Source organism: Sturnira hondurensis, unplaced genomic scaffold (genome assembly GCF_014824575.4).
Source record: "Sturnira hondurensis isolate 20B ecotype Veracruz unplaced genomic scaffold, ASM1482457v3 Scaffold0010128, whole genome shotgun sequence".
In the NCBI taxonomy this organism is placed as follows: domain Eukaryota; kingdom Metazoa; phylum Chordata; class Mammalia; order Chiroptera; family Phyllostomidae; genus Sturnira; species Sturnira hondurensis.
In genome coordinates, this window is record NW_028082759.1 from 25,276,782 (window position 1) to 25,295,026 (window position 18,245).

The 18,245-nt window shown below is 42.9% G+C and overlaps 1 protein-coding gene across 1 annotated transcript in view; it reads right to left on the reverse strand.

The window, feature by feature from the left end:
- The window catches only part of FAT4 (FAT atypical cadherin 4), a 140,724-nt gene that overhangs the window by 25,599 nt on the left and 96,880 nt on the right, over positions 1–18,245 (reverse strand). The window contains exons 9-11 of the mRNA XM_037058572.1: positions 12,922–17,271; positions 5,821–5,925; positions 1,292–1,599 (exon numbers count right to left, since the gene is read on the reverse strand). Of these exons, the coding sequence (XP_036914467.1) occupies positions 1,292–1,599; positions 5,821–5,925; positions 12,922–17,271 (4,763 nt within the window). The remainder of the gene's footprint in view (positions 1–1,291; positions 1,600–5,820; positions 5,926–12,921; positions 17,272–18,245) is intronic.

An 18,245-nucleotide genomic window follows, 5' to 3' on the forward strand; every position in this document is an offset into this window, starting at 1 on the left:
AAATTATTCATGTCCTTAATATCCCATTCTCGTCAATATTTTTATATGATTTTGAGGAATTGTCCATAACAATGTACATTTGCATGGGAAATTTGTAAAAGTACATCTTAAATACCTTGCATTTCAGAAATAATGAATGGGGCCAATGTACAGTCACTGTGCATCAAATATTACTTGCTAAAGTATTTTAAATTATTTCTATCACTTAATTATTACAATGTATTACATGCTTCATGCAATGAACTCTCACAAGCAATGTAGATATTTTTCTTGCCACCTTCTCAAGGAAATCATATTAAATTCTAACAAAACTTTTTATATCCCACTTCATTAATGCTTTCAATAATTTATAATTTTTCCAACTTTTTGGAAAAATTATTGTCAATCTATAAAAGTGAGTGACAATTTTCAAAGGTAGTGTTATGGTTTCACGATACAATTTATATTTCTTCTGTAGACTATTTATTTCTAAAAGGAATGTTAACAAATCTCTCTGCATACTGTGCAAAGTATCCAGCCATTCTAGAGATCCCTAAAGCACCGTGAACTTGGGGGTATCACATGGATATTTATGAAAGCCTCAACTTAGGAAAAAACAACTTAAATAATGGTATCATAACTAGTCAAACTTAGCATTTAATATATTTTTCTTATTTTCTAAAAGTTTGGTGATGCCACTCGAAGAAATCTGAGTAGTACCTCATGCAATTTAATCTGCAGAGTTAAATGCACCTTCTTTAATGCTGAATTTTTTTTACCAGTACCGCTGTCAAATGAGGGGTTTCTATCCTGTCTACGAAAGGACTCAAAGCTGAGAAGCTGATGATTCTGCCATTTTCCAACAAAACCCTTTTGAACTGTAGAAGTCAGGTTGGAAATCTAGTAGGGACCTTATTTTGGATGCTTTCAGAAGTAGGGAGGCATTTTTCCTCCCACTGAAGTAACTATGACAATGGTGTTTTCCTCTACATTTAGTATTATTCAAAACTCAACAGCTATGGTCCCATATTACAAACAAATTGAAAGAATTCTTTCTTTGTCTCTATGGGCATACCTCATAGTACCTTTTTCTTTTCTCTCTCTTTCTCCCAACCTCTCATGTGATCAAATGTTCATGAAATTTAGAGAGACCTTGGAAGTCATCAGACAAGATCATCTCTTCCACATACTAGTCTACTGACATCTTAGCTATACAGCTACCTTCCATATGCTCCCAGAATCGGGGTCAGGTGGTCCCTACTGTCCCCTTCGAGGGTCACCTGTTAGTATTAGGAAATGATCAGCGCCTTACCATTCCTGCTCTCCGGGCAATCACAGTGTGAAAATGTCCATCCGACACCTTCTTCATGGTGGTGAGTTTGTACGTACCGCTGCCTAAATTGTAGGAGAACCTTAGTCTTTCTTCAGCAATTTCAAGGGCCAAAAACTCTGCCCGGTCCCCCGTCTGGTTGTCATAGTTGTAAAGCAATAAAGCATGGCTTTTAATCGTTGCGAATTTGACATAAATGTAGTTGTTATTGGGGTCCAGGCTGGGAAACTCCATGTAAGACAGCTCCTCAAATCCATAGCTGTTCAGCTCGCAGTGTTTCCCAAAGACACCTGGAGGTGGGGAGACGGGCAAAGCAACACGTCAAATCCCAGTGAAGTTTCATTAAATGACTTTGATTAACATGTTCTAAGCTATACTTACTACATTTTTTATTACTCCCTGAAGAATAGTACCTAAATTAAATGGAAATAGAATGAATTGATTTTTTAAAAACATATAACAGAGATGACACGCTAGTTTAATTGCTTTCCGTTGGCCCATGAGGGAGCATATCTAAGTACGCCCCACTTCTAAAAATTAGAATTAGGGAAACAAAGTCTGTCTGAAAAGGTTTCTTCCCTGGAAAACTTTTAACATCAGTTAGTCAACCTTTTACAAGTTCTAACGTGCTGTAATTTTCAAACAGGATACTTTTCTTCATGACACATAGTTCTTAAAAACAATTTTAATTCAGGTAAACATGGTAAAGTTTGTTTTGATTTAAAAAAAAATAGTTCCTGCACTTGTGTGTCTTTAAGGATCACAGAACGAGGGAAGGGAATCACTGCTTTTAGGGAAATAACTGTCTTTGTTTCTATCTCCTCCTTGTCTCATGCCCACTTTGGGTATGAGTTCTACCAGGCTCCTTGGGAATAGCTCTCTGTTTTTCCAAGGTCCAGCATTCCCATTTGTTTGTGCTGGTTCTTTTTCAAACTTGAAAAATGAGTTTTATTGATGTTACAATGCTATGCCAAAATTCTTTTCCCACAAATATTAGTAGACTGTAGCAAATGATTGGAATATTAACCCGTGCCAATACATCATGACTCCTATTAGCTTGCAAAGGTTTCATTCCTTAATTTTGGCTGCATATCTCTTATAAATGTGTTACATTGAAAGTCAGGGAATGGTTTGGCCAGAAGGAACCAATGCCGTTATTTTACGGGATGTTTAAAGCTTGCCCGAGGCTACAGAACCGAGGAATTCAGAGCCAGCGATTGAGGCCAGATCTACTGATCGTCTGGTTTTGCTGAACTACAGCCTGGTAGCTGCTATAAAAGCATGTGTTTGTCTTCTTTTCTTTTCCTGTCAAGGCTGAAATAATATTCATTATTAGCTGAAGTTAAAGAAAAGGCAAAGGAATTATTGGAATTGTATACTATATATCATATATACTATACCTTTATTTATATCATAAATGTATCTGTCATATAGCATCTATATTTTATGTTGTAACTATAAGGTGTATTCATATACAATAAAACTTTAAAATTTATGTATCTTAAACATTTATTATACCTTATGCAGAAGAAGTAGCCAACATTAAAGAAAAAGCAAAAATAAAACATACAAATTAGATAATTGAAGAAAACCTTTTGCATGTATTTCTTTGGGTCTCTTCTGATTAAATTTCCATGTATCTATGGAAATGTGCTTAAAATGATATATTCATATATGTAGAAAGTATATAGAGCCCAGAAAGATGTCGACATTTTAACTGAAATGAATACTATATATCCAGACATAAAAATATTTCTGTATGGAATATATTTCTTTTTAAGGAGTTTTGGTATTGTTTCTAGAGAAAGGTAAATGTTCGTTTTTGAATTATAATAATAAAATTTAATGAGGATTTTAAAACTGCCTTCCACATGAAATGCCACAAAATAAACCTACATGAAAGTCAACAGCAACTTTTAAAATTACCCTCATCAGGGATCTTTTGTATGTGTATGTATCTGTGTGTATATATATAAAGTTATACATTTATATGAGGCTTTAATTATACAGGTTCTCTTTATAAAGGTATTAAGAACTTTACAGGTTTTTTCTCTATAATAGAATCTAAAACATCTAAAATTTACTAGGAAATCCAAACAACAAATCTTTCACTGTTGAGAAGGTAAACAGTGCAAAATTTTTCCAACTTTGGCATTCCAGGTAAGACATTTTTCTAGGCCGCAAGGGCAGCTAGCTGCTGTTGGCTGAGGCTGCCCTCCACCATTTTTATTTGTGAGTCACCCACGTTCAATTTGAAGAGACATTTTCCTTTTAATTCTGTTTCAAATCATGACTTTCTGATCTGAGTTTTTTTGTTTTATGAGTGCTTCTGCAGTTATCTGACAATATTTAAGTTTAAATATATATATATATTTTTTAATTTTGGGCACTGTTAAGAACAGGGAGAGAAACCCATACTGGCAGCCATGCAGGGTCCACCTCTGCTTTAATTTACGTGGTCACGCTACCCCCCCTTCCCCGGGAGCTCTAGGCAGGTGAGGACCCCCAAACACTTCCACCCAAGAGTTAATGACTGGTGTTTCAGCTACACAGCCGCCACGGTTTGTTCTGAGTTAGTATCAGTTGCAATCCTCATATTTGTCACTGGAATGCAAAGGAATCTAAAAGCATAAACAACCTCTGTCCAGTCACCTGAAATCATTTTTCCACTTCCTACGCCCATCCGCTTACCTTTATTCCAAAACTTAAGTTAAACCATGAAACCTGGGTATGGTTACACGGGTGGAAAGCAGCACCCTTTGGGACTACAAAATGTCACTGAAAGAAAGAAGTCGTGGGAGATCTAAAGTTGTGGTCATTCTGACCTTGATCTACCTTTCTCTGTTTCCAAAGAAGCATCTGTGAGAATCTCAAATTTTTAAAAAGAAGGACACTCTGAGTGTCATATTGGACTGAAAATAAAATTTTCTAGTCACTCTATCACCTTGGGAGAGTTTTGTTTTATTTTCATTTTTTGACTTGATGAAAAACCGTCAATGTCTGGGCCTCAGAACCATTGTTAAAATGCATGGCTCATAATGATAGGTTTTTATATTGTTTTTCTTTAGTATTCTCTGGATATGTTTTATAAAAACAACTAGATAGAGTTGTGGACTTATTTGAAAAAGGATTCACAGTACATTTTAATGGTTACTAGAAACCTCCACTTATTTTTAAGTTCCATTCTCTGCTCTACATTAGGATTCACTTTTCAGGTCCACAGTAACATGTCCAGAGAAAAACTAGAAAACTACCTTCCTCCTCTTGTGTTTATTGAGGGTCTCTACCCACTGCAGGGCATCTGGAGATGGACAGTACAGTGTAGGGTAAGTCAGTCTTTAAATTAATGGAATGATCACAAACCTATGAGACAAGCCAAGTTAAAGAAAAAAAGCTTCCTCCAAAGCTTTTCTCATAGCCTGTGACTGTCTCAGTGCTGGGCAACATGTGAATGCCACCTGGAAGGAGCCTTTGAGTTCATTTCACTATGGGGAATATATGTGTATGTATATAAAAAACAACAACAACAAAAACCTCTAACAACCTCCTTCCTCAGAAGAACACAGTATGACTTTTGATTAGTTACGTTGATACTATCGACAAAAAGCCTATCATGAAACCTGTGCAGTTACTAAATCCTTCTAACACAAGTGGCTAAGTTAATGTAACACGCAAAAGCAAAACAAAACAAAAATAATCTTGACACATTATTTTTAAAGATTTGAAGTAGAGAATGATGTTGATTAGTAACTGGAATATTTTTTACTTGGTAGGTTAAAAAAAAGGCATCATACCCTGGCTGGTATAGCTCAGTGGATTGAGCACGGGCCTGTGAACCAGAGGATCACGGTTCGATTCCCAGTCAGGGCACATGCCTGGGTTGCAGGTGGATTCCCTGCAGGCCAACTCCCAGCAGGGGATGCACGAAAGGCAACCATACATTGATGTTTCTCTCCCTCTCCTTCCCCTCTAAAGATAAATAAATAAATAAAATCTTAAAAAAAAAGGCATCATAAATATTTGAGGGGAAGGGTCCCGAGAACACAGCATCGACTCCAGTTCTCTTCAGTTGATTATTTTTCTGAGAATGATCAAAGCAATATATTCAATGAGATTTCCATAAATAACATTTAAGAATACTAAGCTTTTGAGATTTTATTTTGCCAAAACCTCCTGTCTAAAACATTTAATATTTTCTTAATCATTCAGGGACACCATAAAACAAAACTGATGAACTGCAAGTCAAAATACATGGACATTGTCCTGGCTGGTGTTAGCTCAGTGGGTGAGTGCTGGCCTGTGAACCAAAGGGTCACTAGTTCAATTCCCAAACTGGTGGCTGGGAATGTGCCTGGGTTGCAGGTCAGGTCCCCGGTAGGGGGTGTGCCAGAGGCAACCACACTTTGATGTTTCTCCCCCTCTCTTCCTCCCTCCCTCCCTCTCTGTCTAAAAATAAATAATTTTTTAAAGAATGCACTGCTGTTTCCTGTGGCCAGCAGAGCTACACTCACCGAAGGGACAGTGGCAATAATAGGACTCCACACCACTCTGGCAGGAACCACCATTGAAACAGGGGTTGCATTCACAGTAGTTGACTGAAGATTCGCACATTTTTCCTGAAAAGCATCAAATTCATTTTTAGAACTCTGGCACATAAATGTTAATAGCACCACTACTATATGTAGAAATCTATCCTGAGACATTGCATCTTGAAGAAAAGAAATGTGAGACCATTTTACTTGACATGAGGACACTGGACTATCTCAGAATTCAAAACCTTATTCAGTCATCCCACTGTAAAGACACGCATCGTAGTATTAGGAAGTAATTGATATGCACGTCTTGAATTACTGTTCTCAGTGAAAACACAAATGGTGAACATATGTCGATGTTTTCACTAAACTTATCTAATTCTCCTACTTTTAAAATTTTTAAATCTTTATTGTATTTTCCCTTACCATTTAGTTCCCTTATACCCCCTCGCCCAGCAATCCCCACACAGTTGTCTGCGTCCGCGAGTGCTTTTTCCTTTTTGCTCATCCCTTCCCCCCTCCCCCCTAAACTAGCTGTCATCCTGCTCTCCACCTATTAGTCCACCCCCACTTCCTTGTTAGTTCAGTTTGTTCATTAGATGTCACATGTGAGTGAAGTCATATGGTATTTGTCTCTCTCTGACTGGCTTATTTCACTTAGCGTAGTGTTCTCTAGGTCCGTCCATACTGTCACAAAAGGTACAATTTTCTTCTTTTTTATGGCTGAGCAGCAGACCATCATGTCGTGTTGCTACATTTTTCCCATTTTAAAACTAGAGATTTCCTTGACCCAGATTTGTTAAAAGTAATTCATCTCATTTAGTTCGCCCAACTACAGTCCTTCACTCCTGAGAAGTGGCCCTTGACTCTAGGCAGGCCTACCTGTTGTGAAGCAGAATGAGACATAAGAAAACACATCCATATATTTTCAAATGCTTATCAAGATGTATTCTCAACTATGGGCCCTGGCTGGTTGGGCCCTAGCTCAGTGGATTATGCACGGGCCTGCAAACCAGACGGTCAAGGTTCGATTCCCAGTCAGGGCACATGCCTGGGTTGCAGGCCGGTTCCCAGCGGGGGACCCATGAGAGGCAACCATACCTTGATATTTCTCTCCCTCTCTCCTTCCCTTCCCCTCTAAAGATAAATGAATAAAATCTTAAAAAAGAAGATGTATTCTCGACTATGGATTACGAATACTTTGTCTTTTCCCAAACCAACAGTACCTAACCTGCATAGTTTTCAGCTGATAAAGACTTTTCTCACACACCATCTTTACAAGGTGACTCAACCAGTTTCGGCTGAGCAGCGATGATGAACCAGGCCTGCGAGAAGCTGGGGCGGCTGCAGTCAGGAAAACAGTCAGGTGTCTTGACGCAGCGTTGCCATTGCAATGGGGGGAGATGACACAGTCAAAAGGGAACGTGTCCATTCACAGATGGAGGAGGAGAGGTCCCGTGAGGCTAATCTCTTACCGAAGAAATAGTGACACTACAGCGCCGACCGACGGGTCACAGGCCTGCTGTCACACCCAGGTCCCACAGAGTTACCGCTCAGGAGTTACTCTCTCCGTAGTCCCACTGGAGGGCAGAATGCCAGTCCCACTTGTTTTTGCTGTAGTCCTGGCGGTATTCTTTTCTTATGTAAACCTAGATGTGTTTTGGTACCACCAAATGACTGTGTGATCGATTACATGATATTATTAGATGTATATGATATGTAATTATTAGAAGAGTCTCTGGTTTTCCGAGTCTAAGAAACAATGTGATGTGACTGAGTTCTTAATTTCCATTCCTTGACAGAAGGGTTCAATGATGTATTTAACTGAATAGAGTTCGTTTCCATAAAGCTTTTTTCTACTTCCCAGCATGATCGCACTAATGCTTTTATTAAATGTCCCAGGAAAACATGTGAGTTTAATGGGCACGATCAAGACTTAATGTTGAGCGTCGATGATCCACTTCATCATAAACACTGCTTTAAACACAGTCAAAGTTTCTGCTTGGTTCTGGTTTTGTAGCTTGATTATGTGGCCACAGTGGTTCTGGTCTGAAATTTCTAGTGTGAGTCAGACCCCATGACACCGCTAACAAACATGTTTCTCTCAGCATCATGGGGTCACAAACACAGCATTCTTTCCTTCATAAATAAAATTGGGAACCTCCTTACAAGGCAAAACACTAACAATTTCAGAATACCTTCCTATTCCAAGGGGAAGGCATGAAAATAAACAAGTTACCGATTTAGAAGCACAGAAATTACATTTTAAGTATTGTACTGATGCGTCACATTGGAGACTCCGGCAGGACAACACTACCCTCAGCCTGTGAGAAATTCCCCCAAAGAGACGCTGTGTAGAGGCGAACCCTCTCCTGCGGTGTTTTCCAGCTGGATTCCAGACAAATCATTCTAAAGAAGGGGACTGTTTTTCCTTTATAGAATATCAGTATCACCAATAGAGAATAAATTAAGACCAACTGGCTACGCCTTTGATCGCTTATTTGCCACAAGGAAGTCACAACCTCCACCATTTTCTGCCTAATGTAAGAACGGACGTAATTGTCCCAATGTGTTATTGGACTAAGTGAGGTTTCATATTTTTTTGATAATTTCTTCCAGAGCTGTGTTAAAAGTAGCATGTATTAAATCCTTAAATGAATATACTTTACAACTGTGGGCAGTATAACCTTTATATCATGAAAAACTATCAGTGGGTTACAAAATTACAGACTTCACTGTGTGGAGACTGGAAACGGGAAAACAAAGGGGGGCCACTTTAGGGGACACCATCCTTCCATACTATTCAAACATTTGGATAAAGTGTCCCCAAGGAAAATACGTGAGTCTAAAAACCCAAATCAGTAATGCTATGTCTCTCAAATATATTCTTCCCGAATTCTGTTTGAAAAAACTAACTTTTTAAATGTTGATTTAAACAACAAAAATCAGCAACAATAAAAGAAATTTAAAGTTTTGGGGGGATTTATATAAATTAATTGCCTTATTTACCCCTTACAAAATGAGATTTTAATACAGACATTTGAATTTAATTTAAATATCAACTGAAGGTTATGACAATTAATTCAAATGGAGGGGTGGAAGACACCCAATAAACCCAGAAATTCTCTATTAAAACATACAATGACTACAGAATAGCAGAAACTACAATCTAAGAAAATAATAGTTTTAGAATAAATTTCCTTTAAAGGTTAAATAAATGATCAGTAGAATCTGATTCTTTGTGTATATGCCAAAACACAGTAAGAGAAAATATCTAATTTTCATTTAAGCTTTTAATTAAAAGTGTTTTATTTTCTTATTTTTCCTTGGCAATTATCAGAAATGACTTTGGTAGGAGTCAAATACAGGAGTTTGTTGTTAAGTTTGGGAAAAACAGTCTTATTTTTAGGGTGGTAGTGCATGTAAACTATTTGCCATTCAGACATTTAGTTTGAGGATCCATTTAATTAGTAATTTTTTTCTCAATTCATAAAGTTGGTAGTGGTTGCCATGCTAGAAATTCTGATTCAAAGACAGAGTTTGAAAACTCAATGTGATTTAAATGATTATTAAAAGGACTTTTTTATGTGAGGGGAAAGACATCATAATTTTACCTCGAATCAGAAGGAAGCTCCTACATGCAAATGTCTTGGGTTTGGAACATTTACGCACGCTCAATTACCCAACTGGAACTCAGCAACAGACTGCTTTGTTCTGCCTATGTCCATCTACTTTAATTCTAGTGTTGATGACACAGTGATTATTGGAATGCAATAATCACTTGAGTTTGAATCACAAATTCAGTTTGAATTTCTCTAACATGCTTCTGGGGAAAATAATTTGATGGGTTGAAGCGCCGTGAAACAAAATCTCGGATTGTTAACTTAATTAGTGCTGCAAACCCGTTACCGATATTTGTCAGCACCCCGAGGCAGGAGGAAACCGGCCAGGCCTGCACGGGGAAGGGCATCTGTGCTCTGGAGCTCCAGGACCCTATTTCCATGAAGGTGCACTAAGTGTCAGCAGCTGTTTCGGAAAATAAACTGATCTCACTGCCCTGACATCCATCAGCTAACTGCGCTGATGTACGATGCCTATCACAGGGAGAAGGTGTTGAGATTCCAGAAGTTTCATAGCACGTGAGAACGTGCATTGTTGACAATGAAAATGGATGCGAACTAGGAGGCCGGGGGACCCACAGAATCAGTCTGCGTGGATTCATACATAATCCACTCATTTATACTCTTTAGCACAATTTCTAGCTTCACACGAAGTATGCAGTGGTGTGTATGAATCTGTGAGGAGTGTGCGAGTGTGTCTTAGAGTGCATGTGTGTGAGTGCATTTGAATGTGTGTTAGTGTGAGTGCATATGTGTATGTGTGTGTGATGGGGGGGTAGTGGCTGAGAATTATTTTAAGCAGAAATTTAAGAAAGTCTCACAGCTCCTATTCTGAATGCCAAAGACTTCAAAAATCACTGAAAAAGGGGAAGGGAAAGTCCACAAAAGTAAATACAGTATGAAAACCTTGGTGATTTGAAGTAATTCTGATGACCCCAAAATATCTGAACATGCACAGGTTTTGAAGATGGCTTCATTAAGGCCCTAGTGTTTGGTTAATGTTCAGGAGTCTGAGCCATAATGAGTATTTTTAAAAATTCATTCTCTGAGACACTTATGTTTAAGTGTGAATTCAGTCTGAAGGCTTCTCAGCTCTGATTGGCTGTGTTGGGTGTTCGGCACAGGAGCCCCACCTTCCTGAGCCAGGCCACCTGGCAAAGACCAGCTGGACCAAGCAGCTCACCACCAGCCTGCAGGATTATCTTTGCAAAGACCTTTAAGCGGACAGACACGAAAGCAGTGTGTTCTAATATGGCGTATACATTAATAATTTGTCACTGTATTTTTTTGTTATACTGTCTCCTGCAAAACAAAGAAACAAAACTATCAGACTTCGGTTACCTGCTAGTTTTATGGGATGCACTCTACATATAGAATTTGGAACAATGAACTGATGATTTTTTTTAAAACTTAGGATTCGTATTAGTGGTTCAGTTTCATGTGTGTTTATGTCATTCCTGGGTTACCTCTGATGAAGGAACTGGAAACTAAAGTGAGCTCTGATAAGGGGTGGTATGTAAAATCAACGCACAACTTCAAGGTGTCATGGGGTCTGACTCACACTAGAAATTTCAGACCAGAACCACTGTGGCCACATAATCAAGCTGCAAAACCAGAACCAAGCAGAAACTTTGACTGTGTTTAAAGCAGTGTTTATGACAAAGTGGATCATCGATGCTCAACATTAAGTCTTGACTGTGCCCGTCAATCAAGAAAGAGGTGATGATCTAGGCTTTGGCAACTCCCCTTAGAGTCACCGGTGTAGGCTCAGTTTTCTATAACATAAGACAGGAGTCCGGGCAGTATCTTCCCCAGCCAGGTATCTCCTGCTGACCCTGGCCCCATTTCTATCCTTCTGTATCACAGGTGCTGGGAGTGAGAACACTGCCTTCTCCAGACTCCCTTCTGGCCTGGCACGAGTTTGGATTATGTCAGTGAATTTTCCTGACCTTCGCTCTTGGCCAGTTTGAACATTTCGTAAGTTGTCCCCTTGTGTTATCTACCTTCCTACCTGAAAATCCTACCGTAATTTCAGCTCCTGAGTGGTCTCAGACTAATACATGATCTCATAGGCTTTTTGTGAAGACCAAGTAGAAACCCGCACAGACAATTCTTCGAAGATATCACAGACTTGCCACCATACTCTACAGGAAGTGCACATGGAAGTGTGAGGAAGTGTGGCATGCATACCAAAAGCAGAGGGTCTTGAGTCAAGCTCATGGTCCAAACGCAATTGGACCATTTCTATCTACTTGCATGATTAGACCATCGTGCTGGAGAACCAGCTCGTTACCTCTTTTAGTCCTTCTAAGATACATTTTTTTTTGCACTTTGAAATGGGAATAATAATTCTTCATAGAGTTGTAAGGAGAACTAAATGAACAACAAAGTGAATAACAACATCTCCAATGCAAGGAGCTTTAACCTTAAATGGCCACTTGATAAATGGTACTCGTACTTCACAATTAAAAGAAGGGCTTTCCTACAATTTTCAACCACAACATTCAGAAAAGTTTGCAAAGTACATAAAATGAAACGAGAAAGAAACACACCAGGAGGTGATGGAAAATGGCTCGCTGAAATCTGCACGTGGAGCCTTGTCTCCGGCCCACGGGACACACTCCCTGATCCCTACCTAAGTACCAAACACATGCACACTTTCTCCGTGCTACAGCTAAGTGTAAGCTCACTCTACGTGGACATATGAATGAGTCTATTGTACGAACATGGGCAAAGCAACCAACTTTGCTGTTGAATTCCCATCAGAAGAAGCAACTTTTTGTTTGGCGAGGGTTAGGGGAGGGTTTTTCGAAGCCCCAGACTCACAACATGTACGAAGCCCCATGATTCATGGTCCTAAGACCCCAGCTCTGGGAGGACTCACACCGCCCTGGTGCCATTGAGTTATCTTGTCCTCTCAGAGTCTGTGGCTCACCTCTGTCACCACCGCCACTGCACTGACCCACTACGGATGCCACTAGTTGTCCTCGCCACTTGTGAGTGCTCGATTTGGCGCCAGGTGTTTTCGAAACTTCGTTGTTACTCAACACAGCAATGCTAAGACAGGTGTGTGATTGCGCCCATTTTACAGATGGGGACACTGAAGGTCACTGAGATTAGGTGACATCCAGAAGCCTGTCCTCTGGAATTCACTTATGTCCTGACTCTACAAGAAATCCACTGGGTCCCCTGAGAAAACCGACTTACCTTCTCTCCCCTTCAGCCTCCTTGTCTAGAAAACCTGAATAATAATTATCCCTTCACACAGGTTTTTCATGAGATGTAAATAAAATAAATACAGATAAAGGACTTAGACCAGTATCTGGCCCATAGTAAGTGCTGAAACCACTGCTATGATGATACCCATTTTATCATTAAAAAACCACTTAAAAACGACACCATTCCTTTCTCTCACAGGGGCATGGCTCAAGGCAGAGAGAAGAGCCAGACGTCATCCTACCTGTGTACCCGGTTTTGCACACACAGGTGAAGCTCCCGGGGAAATTCTGGCAGACGGCGCCGTTCTTGCATGGGCCGGGCAGGCACTCGTTGACGTCTCTCTCGCAGGCCCTCCCAGTGAAGCCCTCCGGGCAGCTGCAGGAGAACCCGCCCACCAAGTTGTGGCAGGTCCCCCCGTGGTGGCACGGAGAGGGGAGGCACTCGTCGATGTCGGTCTCACACCAGCCCCCGGCGTAGCCCGGCAGGCACCTGCACCAGAACGGCCTCAGCGGTTCGTTGGCCACGAGGATGACCGGCAGGCTCTCGTGGGTCCTGACGGCGGGGCTCACAGCCAGCCGCCTGATACAGCTCCCGCCGTTCTGACACGGGCCGTGGGCGCACGGGTCGTGGTCCACGGACTCCACCCGGACCCCACTCTGCCGGAGAAGGGTCTCTTTGATGCTTTCGAAGAAGGTGGCCACCCCGCTGGGGTTCACGTACTGATTGTGGCCCCGCTTCACGGCGGCCAGGAGAAACGTCCTGTTGTTCTCCTCGTAGGCCCCGTAGAGCTGCACGGCCGTCCCCAGGCCCGCGAGCTGCGAGCCCGCGAGGCGCAGGAAGGGCAGGTAGTGGCGGGTCAGGAAGTCCTGCAGGGCGGGGACGCCCAGCCGCAGCAGGATGCTGCTGTCGATGGTGGCGTTGGAGAAGCCGGCGAAGAACACGCGGATGTTGCTCGTGACCGTGCTGTGGACGCCGTCATGGCTGAGCACCATCAGATCGAACGTGCCGTCTGTGGACCTTGGCTGGGAATTCAGGTCACAAGTGCCCCTGGGGACACTGAAGAGGCTCGTCACTCCCGAAGTAAGGGAGCAGTGGAAGGTGTCCAACACATCCGGATCCTGTGGCTTCACAGAGCCCAAAACCCCGCCAGGAAACACGTTGCCATAATAATTGACAAAGATCTCCACAGTCCGGGACTGGGAAGGGTTGTCATTCTCGTCTACCACGGTGATGTGCACAGTGCCGGTGGACGACATCTGAGGGACACCAGAGTCCCGAGTCACCACCGACAGGTAGAAGTCTGCGATCTGCTCTCTGTCGATCTCTCGGGTCGTGCTCAGAACCCCCGCAGTGTTGAGACTGAAATAGTTGGTGGCAGGACCGGTACTCAGCAAGTAGTAGTTAAAGGGGCCTTGATTTGGGGGGAGATCAGGGTCGGTGGACTGAAGGGTCATCACCAGCGTTCCCGGGCGTTTGTTTTCCGCAACTTCTCCTTTGCAGGTGGTCAACACGGGGCCATTGTCATTTATATCTTCCAGGGTGACCAACAGAGAGGCACTTCCTGTGGCTGAGGGAGTCCCCGAATCAACAGCCAGCACCGTGAGATTGTACACTGGGAGGCTCTCTCGATCCAGTTCTGCGGTCACGGTGATCTGTCCCGTCTGCGGGTTGATGGAAAACGCACCATTTTCATTCCCTGACCCAATGAAGTAAGAAAACCTGCTCCAGCTGGGGACAGAGTCTGAGTCAAAGGCACTGACAAAGGTCACGTGAGTTCCCGTCGGGACCCCTTCGCTGATCTGGACGCTGTAGATGTTCAGACTAAAAATGGGTGGGTCGTTGGCATCGAGAATGGTGATATTTACAATGACCTCATCTATGTCTGCACCCCTAATGCTGCCAAAATTCTTGGCCAGCACCTTCAAAGAAACCCTTTCCTCTTTTTCTCTATCCAGAAGTCCAGAAACATAAATTTGTCCGGTTTTCTTATTGATCTGGAAACCCTTCTTCCTGCTGTTACCAAAAATCAAATAGTGCACCTCCCCATCAGCGCCCAAATCCCGGTCACTGGCAAACACTTCCCCAACAATCGTACCTCTAGGGGCTGCTTCCGAGACTTCAAAATAGTAAAGCTTGGAAACAAAACGAGGCACGTATTCATTTGTCCCCTTTAATTGTATATTAACTGTGGCAAAACCGCACCTTTCTTCATCGGGGACATTGAAGGCTTTCACGGTGAGGTGGTAGCTCTGCTTGGTTTCAAAATCCAAGAAGCCTTGGGTGGTGATGACGCCCGTGTTGGGGTCAATGACAAAGAGGTCACTGTCAGATGACTGCACAGTGTACGCGATCACAGCATTGGCTCCAGAGTCAGCGTCTGTGGCGTTTAGGTGGATGACTGTGGTCCCGCTTGGGGCATTTTCCAAAACCATTGGGAAATATTCCTCGGGGAGAAACACCGGCGAGTTGTCATTCACATCGAGCACATTGACAGTGACGCTGCAGTAACCCGTTCTTGCGACCCATCCGCCGTCGGTGGCACGGACGGTCATGTCGTGTTTCTGGCATAGCTCGTAATCAAGAGCTTTGGCTAGTGTTAACACACCGGTGGAGGAATTGATGGCAAAAAGGCCGTCTTCGTTTCCAGAAGAAATGCTGTACCTGATGAGGCCATTCATCGCCGCATCTCTATCCCTTGCAGAAACCGTTCTCACTACGGCCCCGACACTGTGGCTTTCGGGGATGGTGGCGCTCATGTGGCTTTGGGAGAATTCTGGAGTGTGGTAGTTTTCCTCAGTGACAGTTATTTGAACAGTTGCTTGGGATGAAAGTGGGGGGTTCCCTTTATCCTTGGCAGTGACGGTGATCAGAAAGTTTTGATTCAAGTCAGAGATGAGGGAAGATGCCACTGAAATCCACCCTGTATTGTTGTCCAGCTTAAACTTGCCCAAGGCACTTTCACTCGACATGAAATACTCCACTTCAGAATTCAATCCAAAATCTTTATCATCTACTGCTGTGACTTTGATTAATTTTGTACCAACTTTCACGTTTTTGGTGACTGGAGTAAAGTATTTGGTTTTGAGAAACTGGGGTACATTGTCATTACTGTCCACTATGTTGATGGTCACGGTGGTCTCACTGAGCAAGGAAGGGTTACCTCGATCAGAAGATGTCACTATGAAGCTATGTCTGTTGATGTTCATGTTACTGAAGCCACTGACATTTTGGTATCTTAAGATCTGTTTATTGAAAATCTCTCCTGTGGTGGCATTAATCCTGAAATACTCTGACTGAGATTTTATCAAATAAAACACTTGTCCATTTGTCCCCTCATCAGGGTCTGCTGCAGACACCTGAGTTACTTTGGAGCCGACGTCACTAAGTTCGGGGCAATCTAAATAGTAGGAGGGTCTGCTGAATCTCGGAGCATTGTCATTGACATCTGTCACAAAGATCGTGACATCTGTGCTTACAGTCCAGCCGGAATCATGAGCGGAAACTCGGATCCTGTAACGGTCTGTGTCTTCTCTGTTTAAAGGTCTGCTAATGACAATGTCCCCTGTGCTGGGATTAATGGTAAAGGGAAGACTGGTGTCCATTATGGAGTATTTGCTAATGGCGTTCACACCAACGTCTTCATCAGAGGTCGTGACGCGGGTGACCGTGTACCCTAAGGGGGAGTTTTCAGGAACGTGGGCACTGAATATCTGAGAAAACCTCGGGGCATTATCGTTTTCGTCCAGAATGTTAATGACGACGTTCACCGAGGAACTCTGAGAAGGGGAGCCCTTGTCCGAGGACATCACCGTGAGCACATACTGAGAGACTCGTTCCCTGTCTAAAGGTCGAATGCTTCTGATCTCACCGGTGGCATGATTGATGCTAAAACTATGTTCCTTGTTGCCATGAACAATTTCATAATCTAACTGTCCGTTGGGCCCGCTGTCCTTGTCCATTGCTGAGACAGTAAGTATTTTTCGAGGGGAAAGATTTTCCAATATTTCAGATACAAATGGATCTTCCTTAAAAACTGGGGCATTATCGTTGACATCCAATACGGTGATGTCAAGTTTCTCGTAAGAGGAGAAAGGGGGGAAACCTCCATCTCTGGCCTCGATCCATATGACATATTTTTGTATCTTTTCAAAATCCAGAGGCTGGCTGATGGACACCTGCCCGGTTAACTGGTCAATCTGGAAGGTACTGCCGAGGTTCCCACTGGCAATGTAATAGGACAGAGGGTCCCCTCTCAGGGAGGACCCCATCACAGTGGTCACATGAGTACCCACCGGTTGGCTTTCGGGAAACATGAAGGTTTGTTCTTTGGCTCTGACTTTGGGGAAGTCTGCCTTGTTCACAAACCTCACAGTCACTGTTGTGGAGTCCGTCTTTGGGAGCGCACCTCCGTCTTTTACGTGCACGGAAAAGGTCATTTCGGAGGCTCCGTTTAGTGGTCCGGCTGCCATGATAGCTCCCCGCAGTGGGTCAATGTGAAATTTTTCCGAGTTTCTGCCCGAAAGAGAGTAATGCAGTTCAGAATTGGGTCCGATATCAGCATCCGTGACTGTAACCGCAAAGACAAAGGAACCTGTAAGAGAGGAAGCGTGCGGTTAGGCGGTCCAAACAGAGCGTGTAGTGATGGGCTGATGCCTGTAGAGCACTATGTTGCTACTCGATGGGCCTTGGGATTCCTAGGGGAGCACAGCACCTCCTATACTGCCTCTGAAGTTGCAAAGTCAAGTCTACTTAATAGTTCTCAGGGCCCGACGTGCTGTTTTCTAACTGAAGCCCACACAGTCCACTGGGTTTAATACTCTTCATTATGCCTTTGAGGGAGGCCCCGGCAAGGGCGATGGCTAATCACTCCACACTGTAGTTCCTGGGAGAAAAATCTGTATGTCATACGATTCCAGCTCACACACCGATCCGTGCACTCTGCTGATAGCCCTGCGGCTGCCCAGTGGAAAAGATAATTGCTCTAATAAGTCTTAAAACATCTTTGAATGACCATATAGGTAATCCTGTCAACATAAAGAATGTTTTAAGATATCATTGTTGATTCCTTATGCCTACTGTTTCGTAGCAAAATGCTTTTCTCTGACAAGACTATATGGAGACAAAGCATGTGCATATACACACAGGCAAGTCTATAAATCAACGAGAGCCACTGTGAAGTAGCAGGAAGGAGGAACGGAGAGAGAGCGGACCCGACGTGGATTCCGACAGCCAGCGCTTGGGATGAACGCCAACAGAACAGACCGCAGCAGAAATATGCGAACGAGTTGCCAGAAGGAGATGTTTTTGATACATTTGTTCAGGAACCTTTCCCAAACCTGTGCTCCCAGCCCTGCAGAAGGGTTTGTGACAAAACTGAAAAGTCTCCCTTTAAAAAAAAAAAAAGCACCAGTGGTTGAACTGCGTCTGACGACAAGGAAAAGATGCTCGAGTGTCCCCCACACTGCACAGCAGATGCCGTGCCAGGTGTGATCAGGGCCACGTCCGCCAGCACCCTCTCAGGTGAAGGCTGTCATCGGCGAGTTATGACTTTGACAGAAAGTTGGC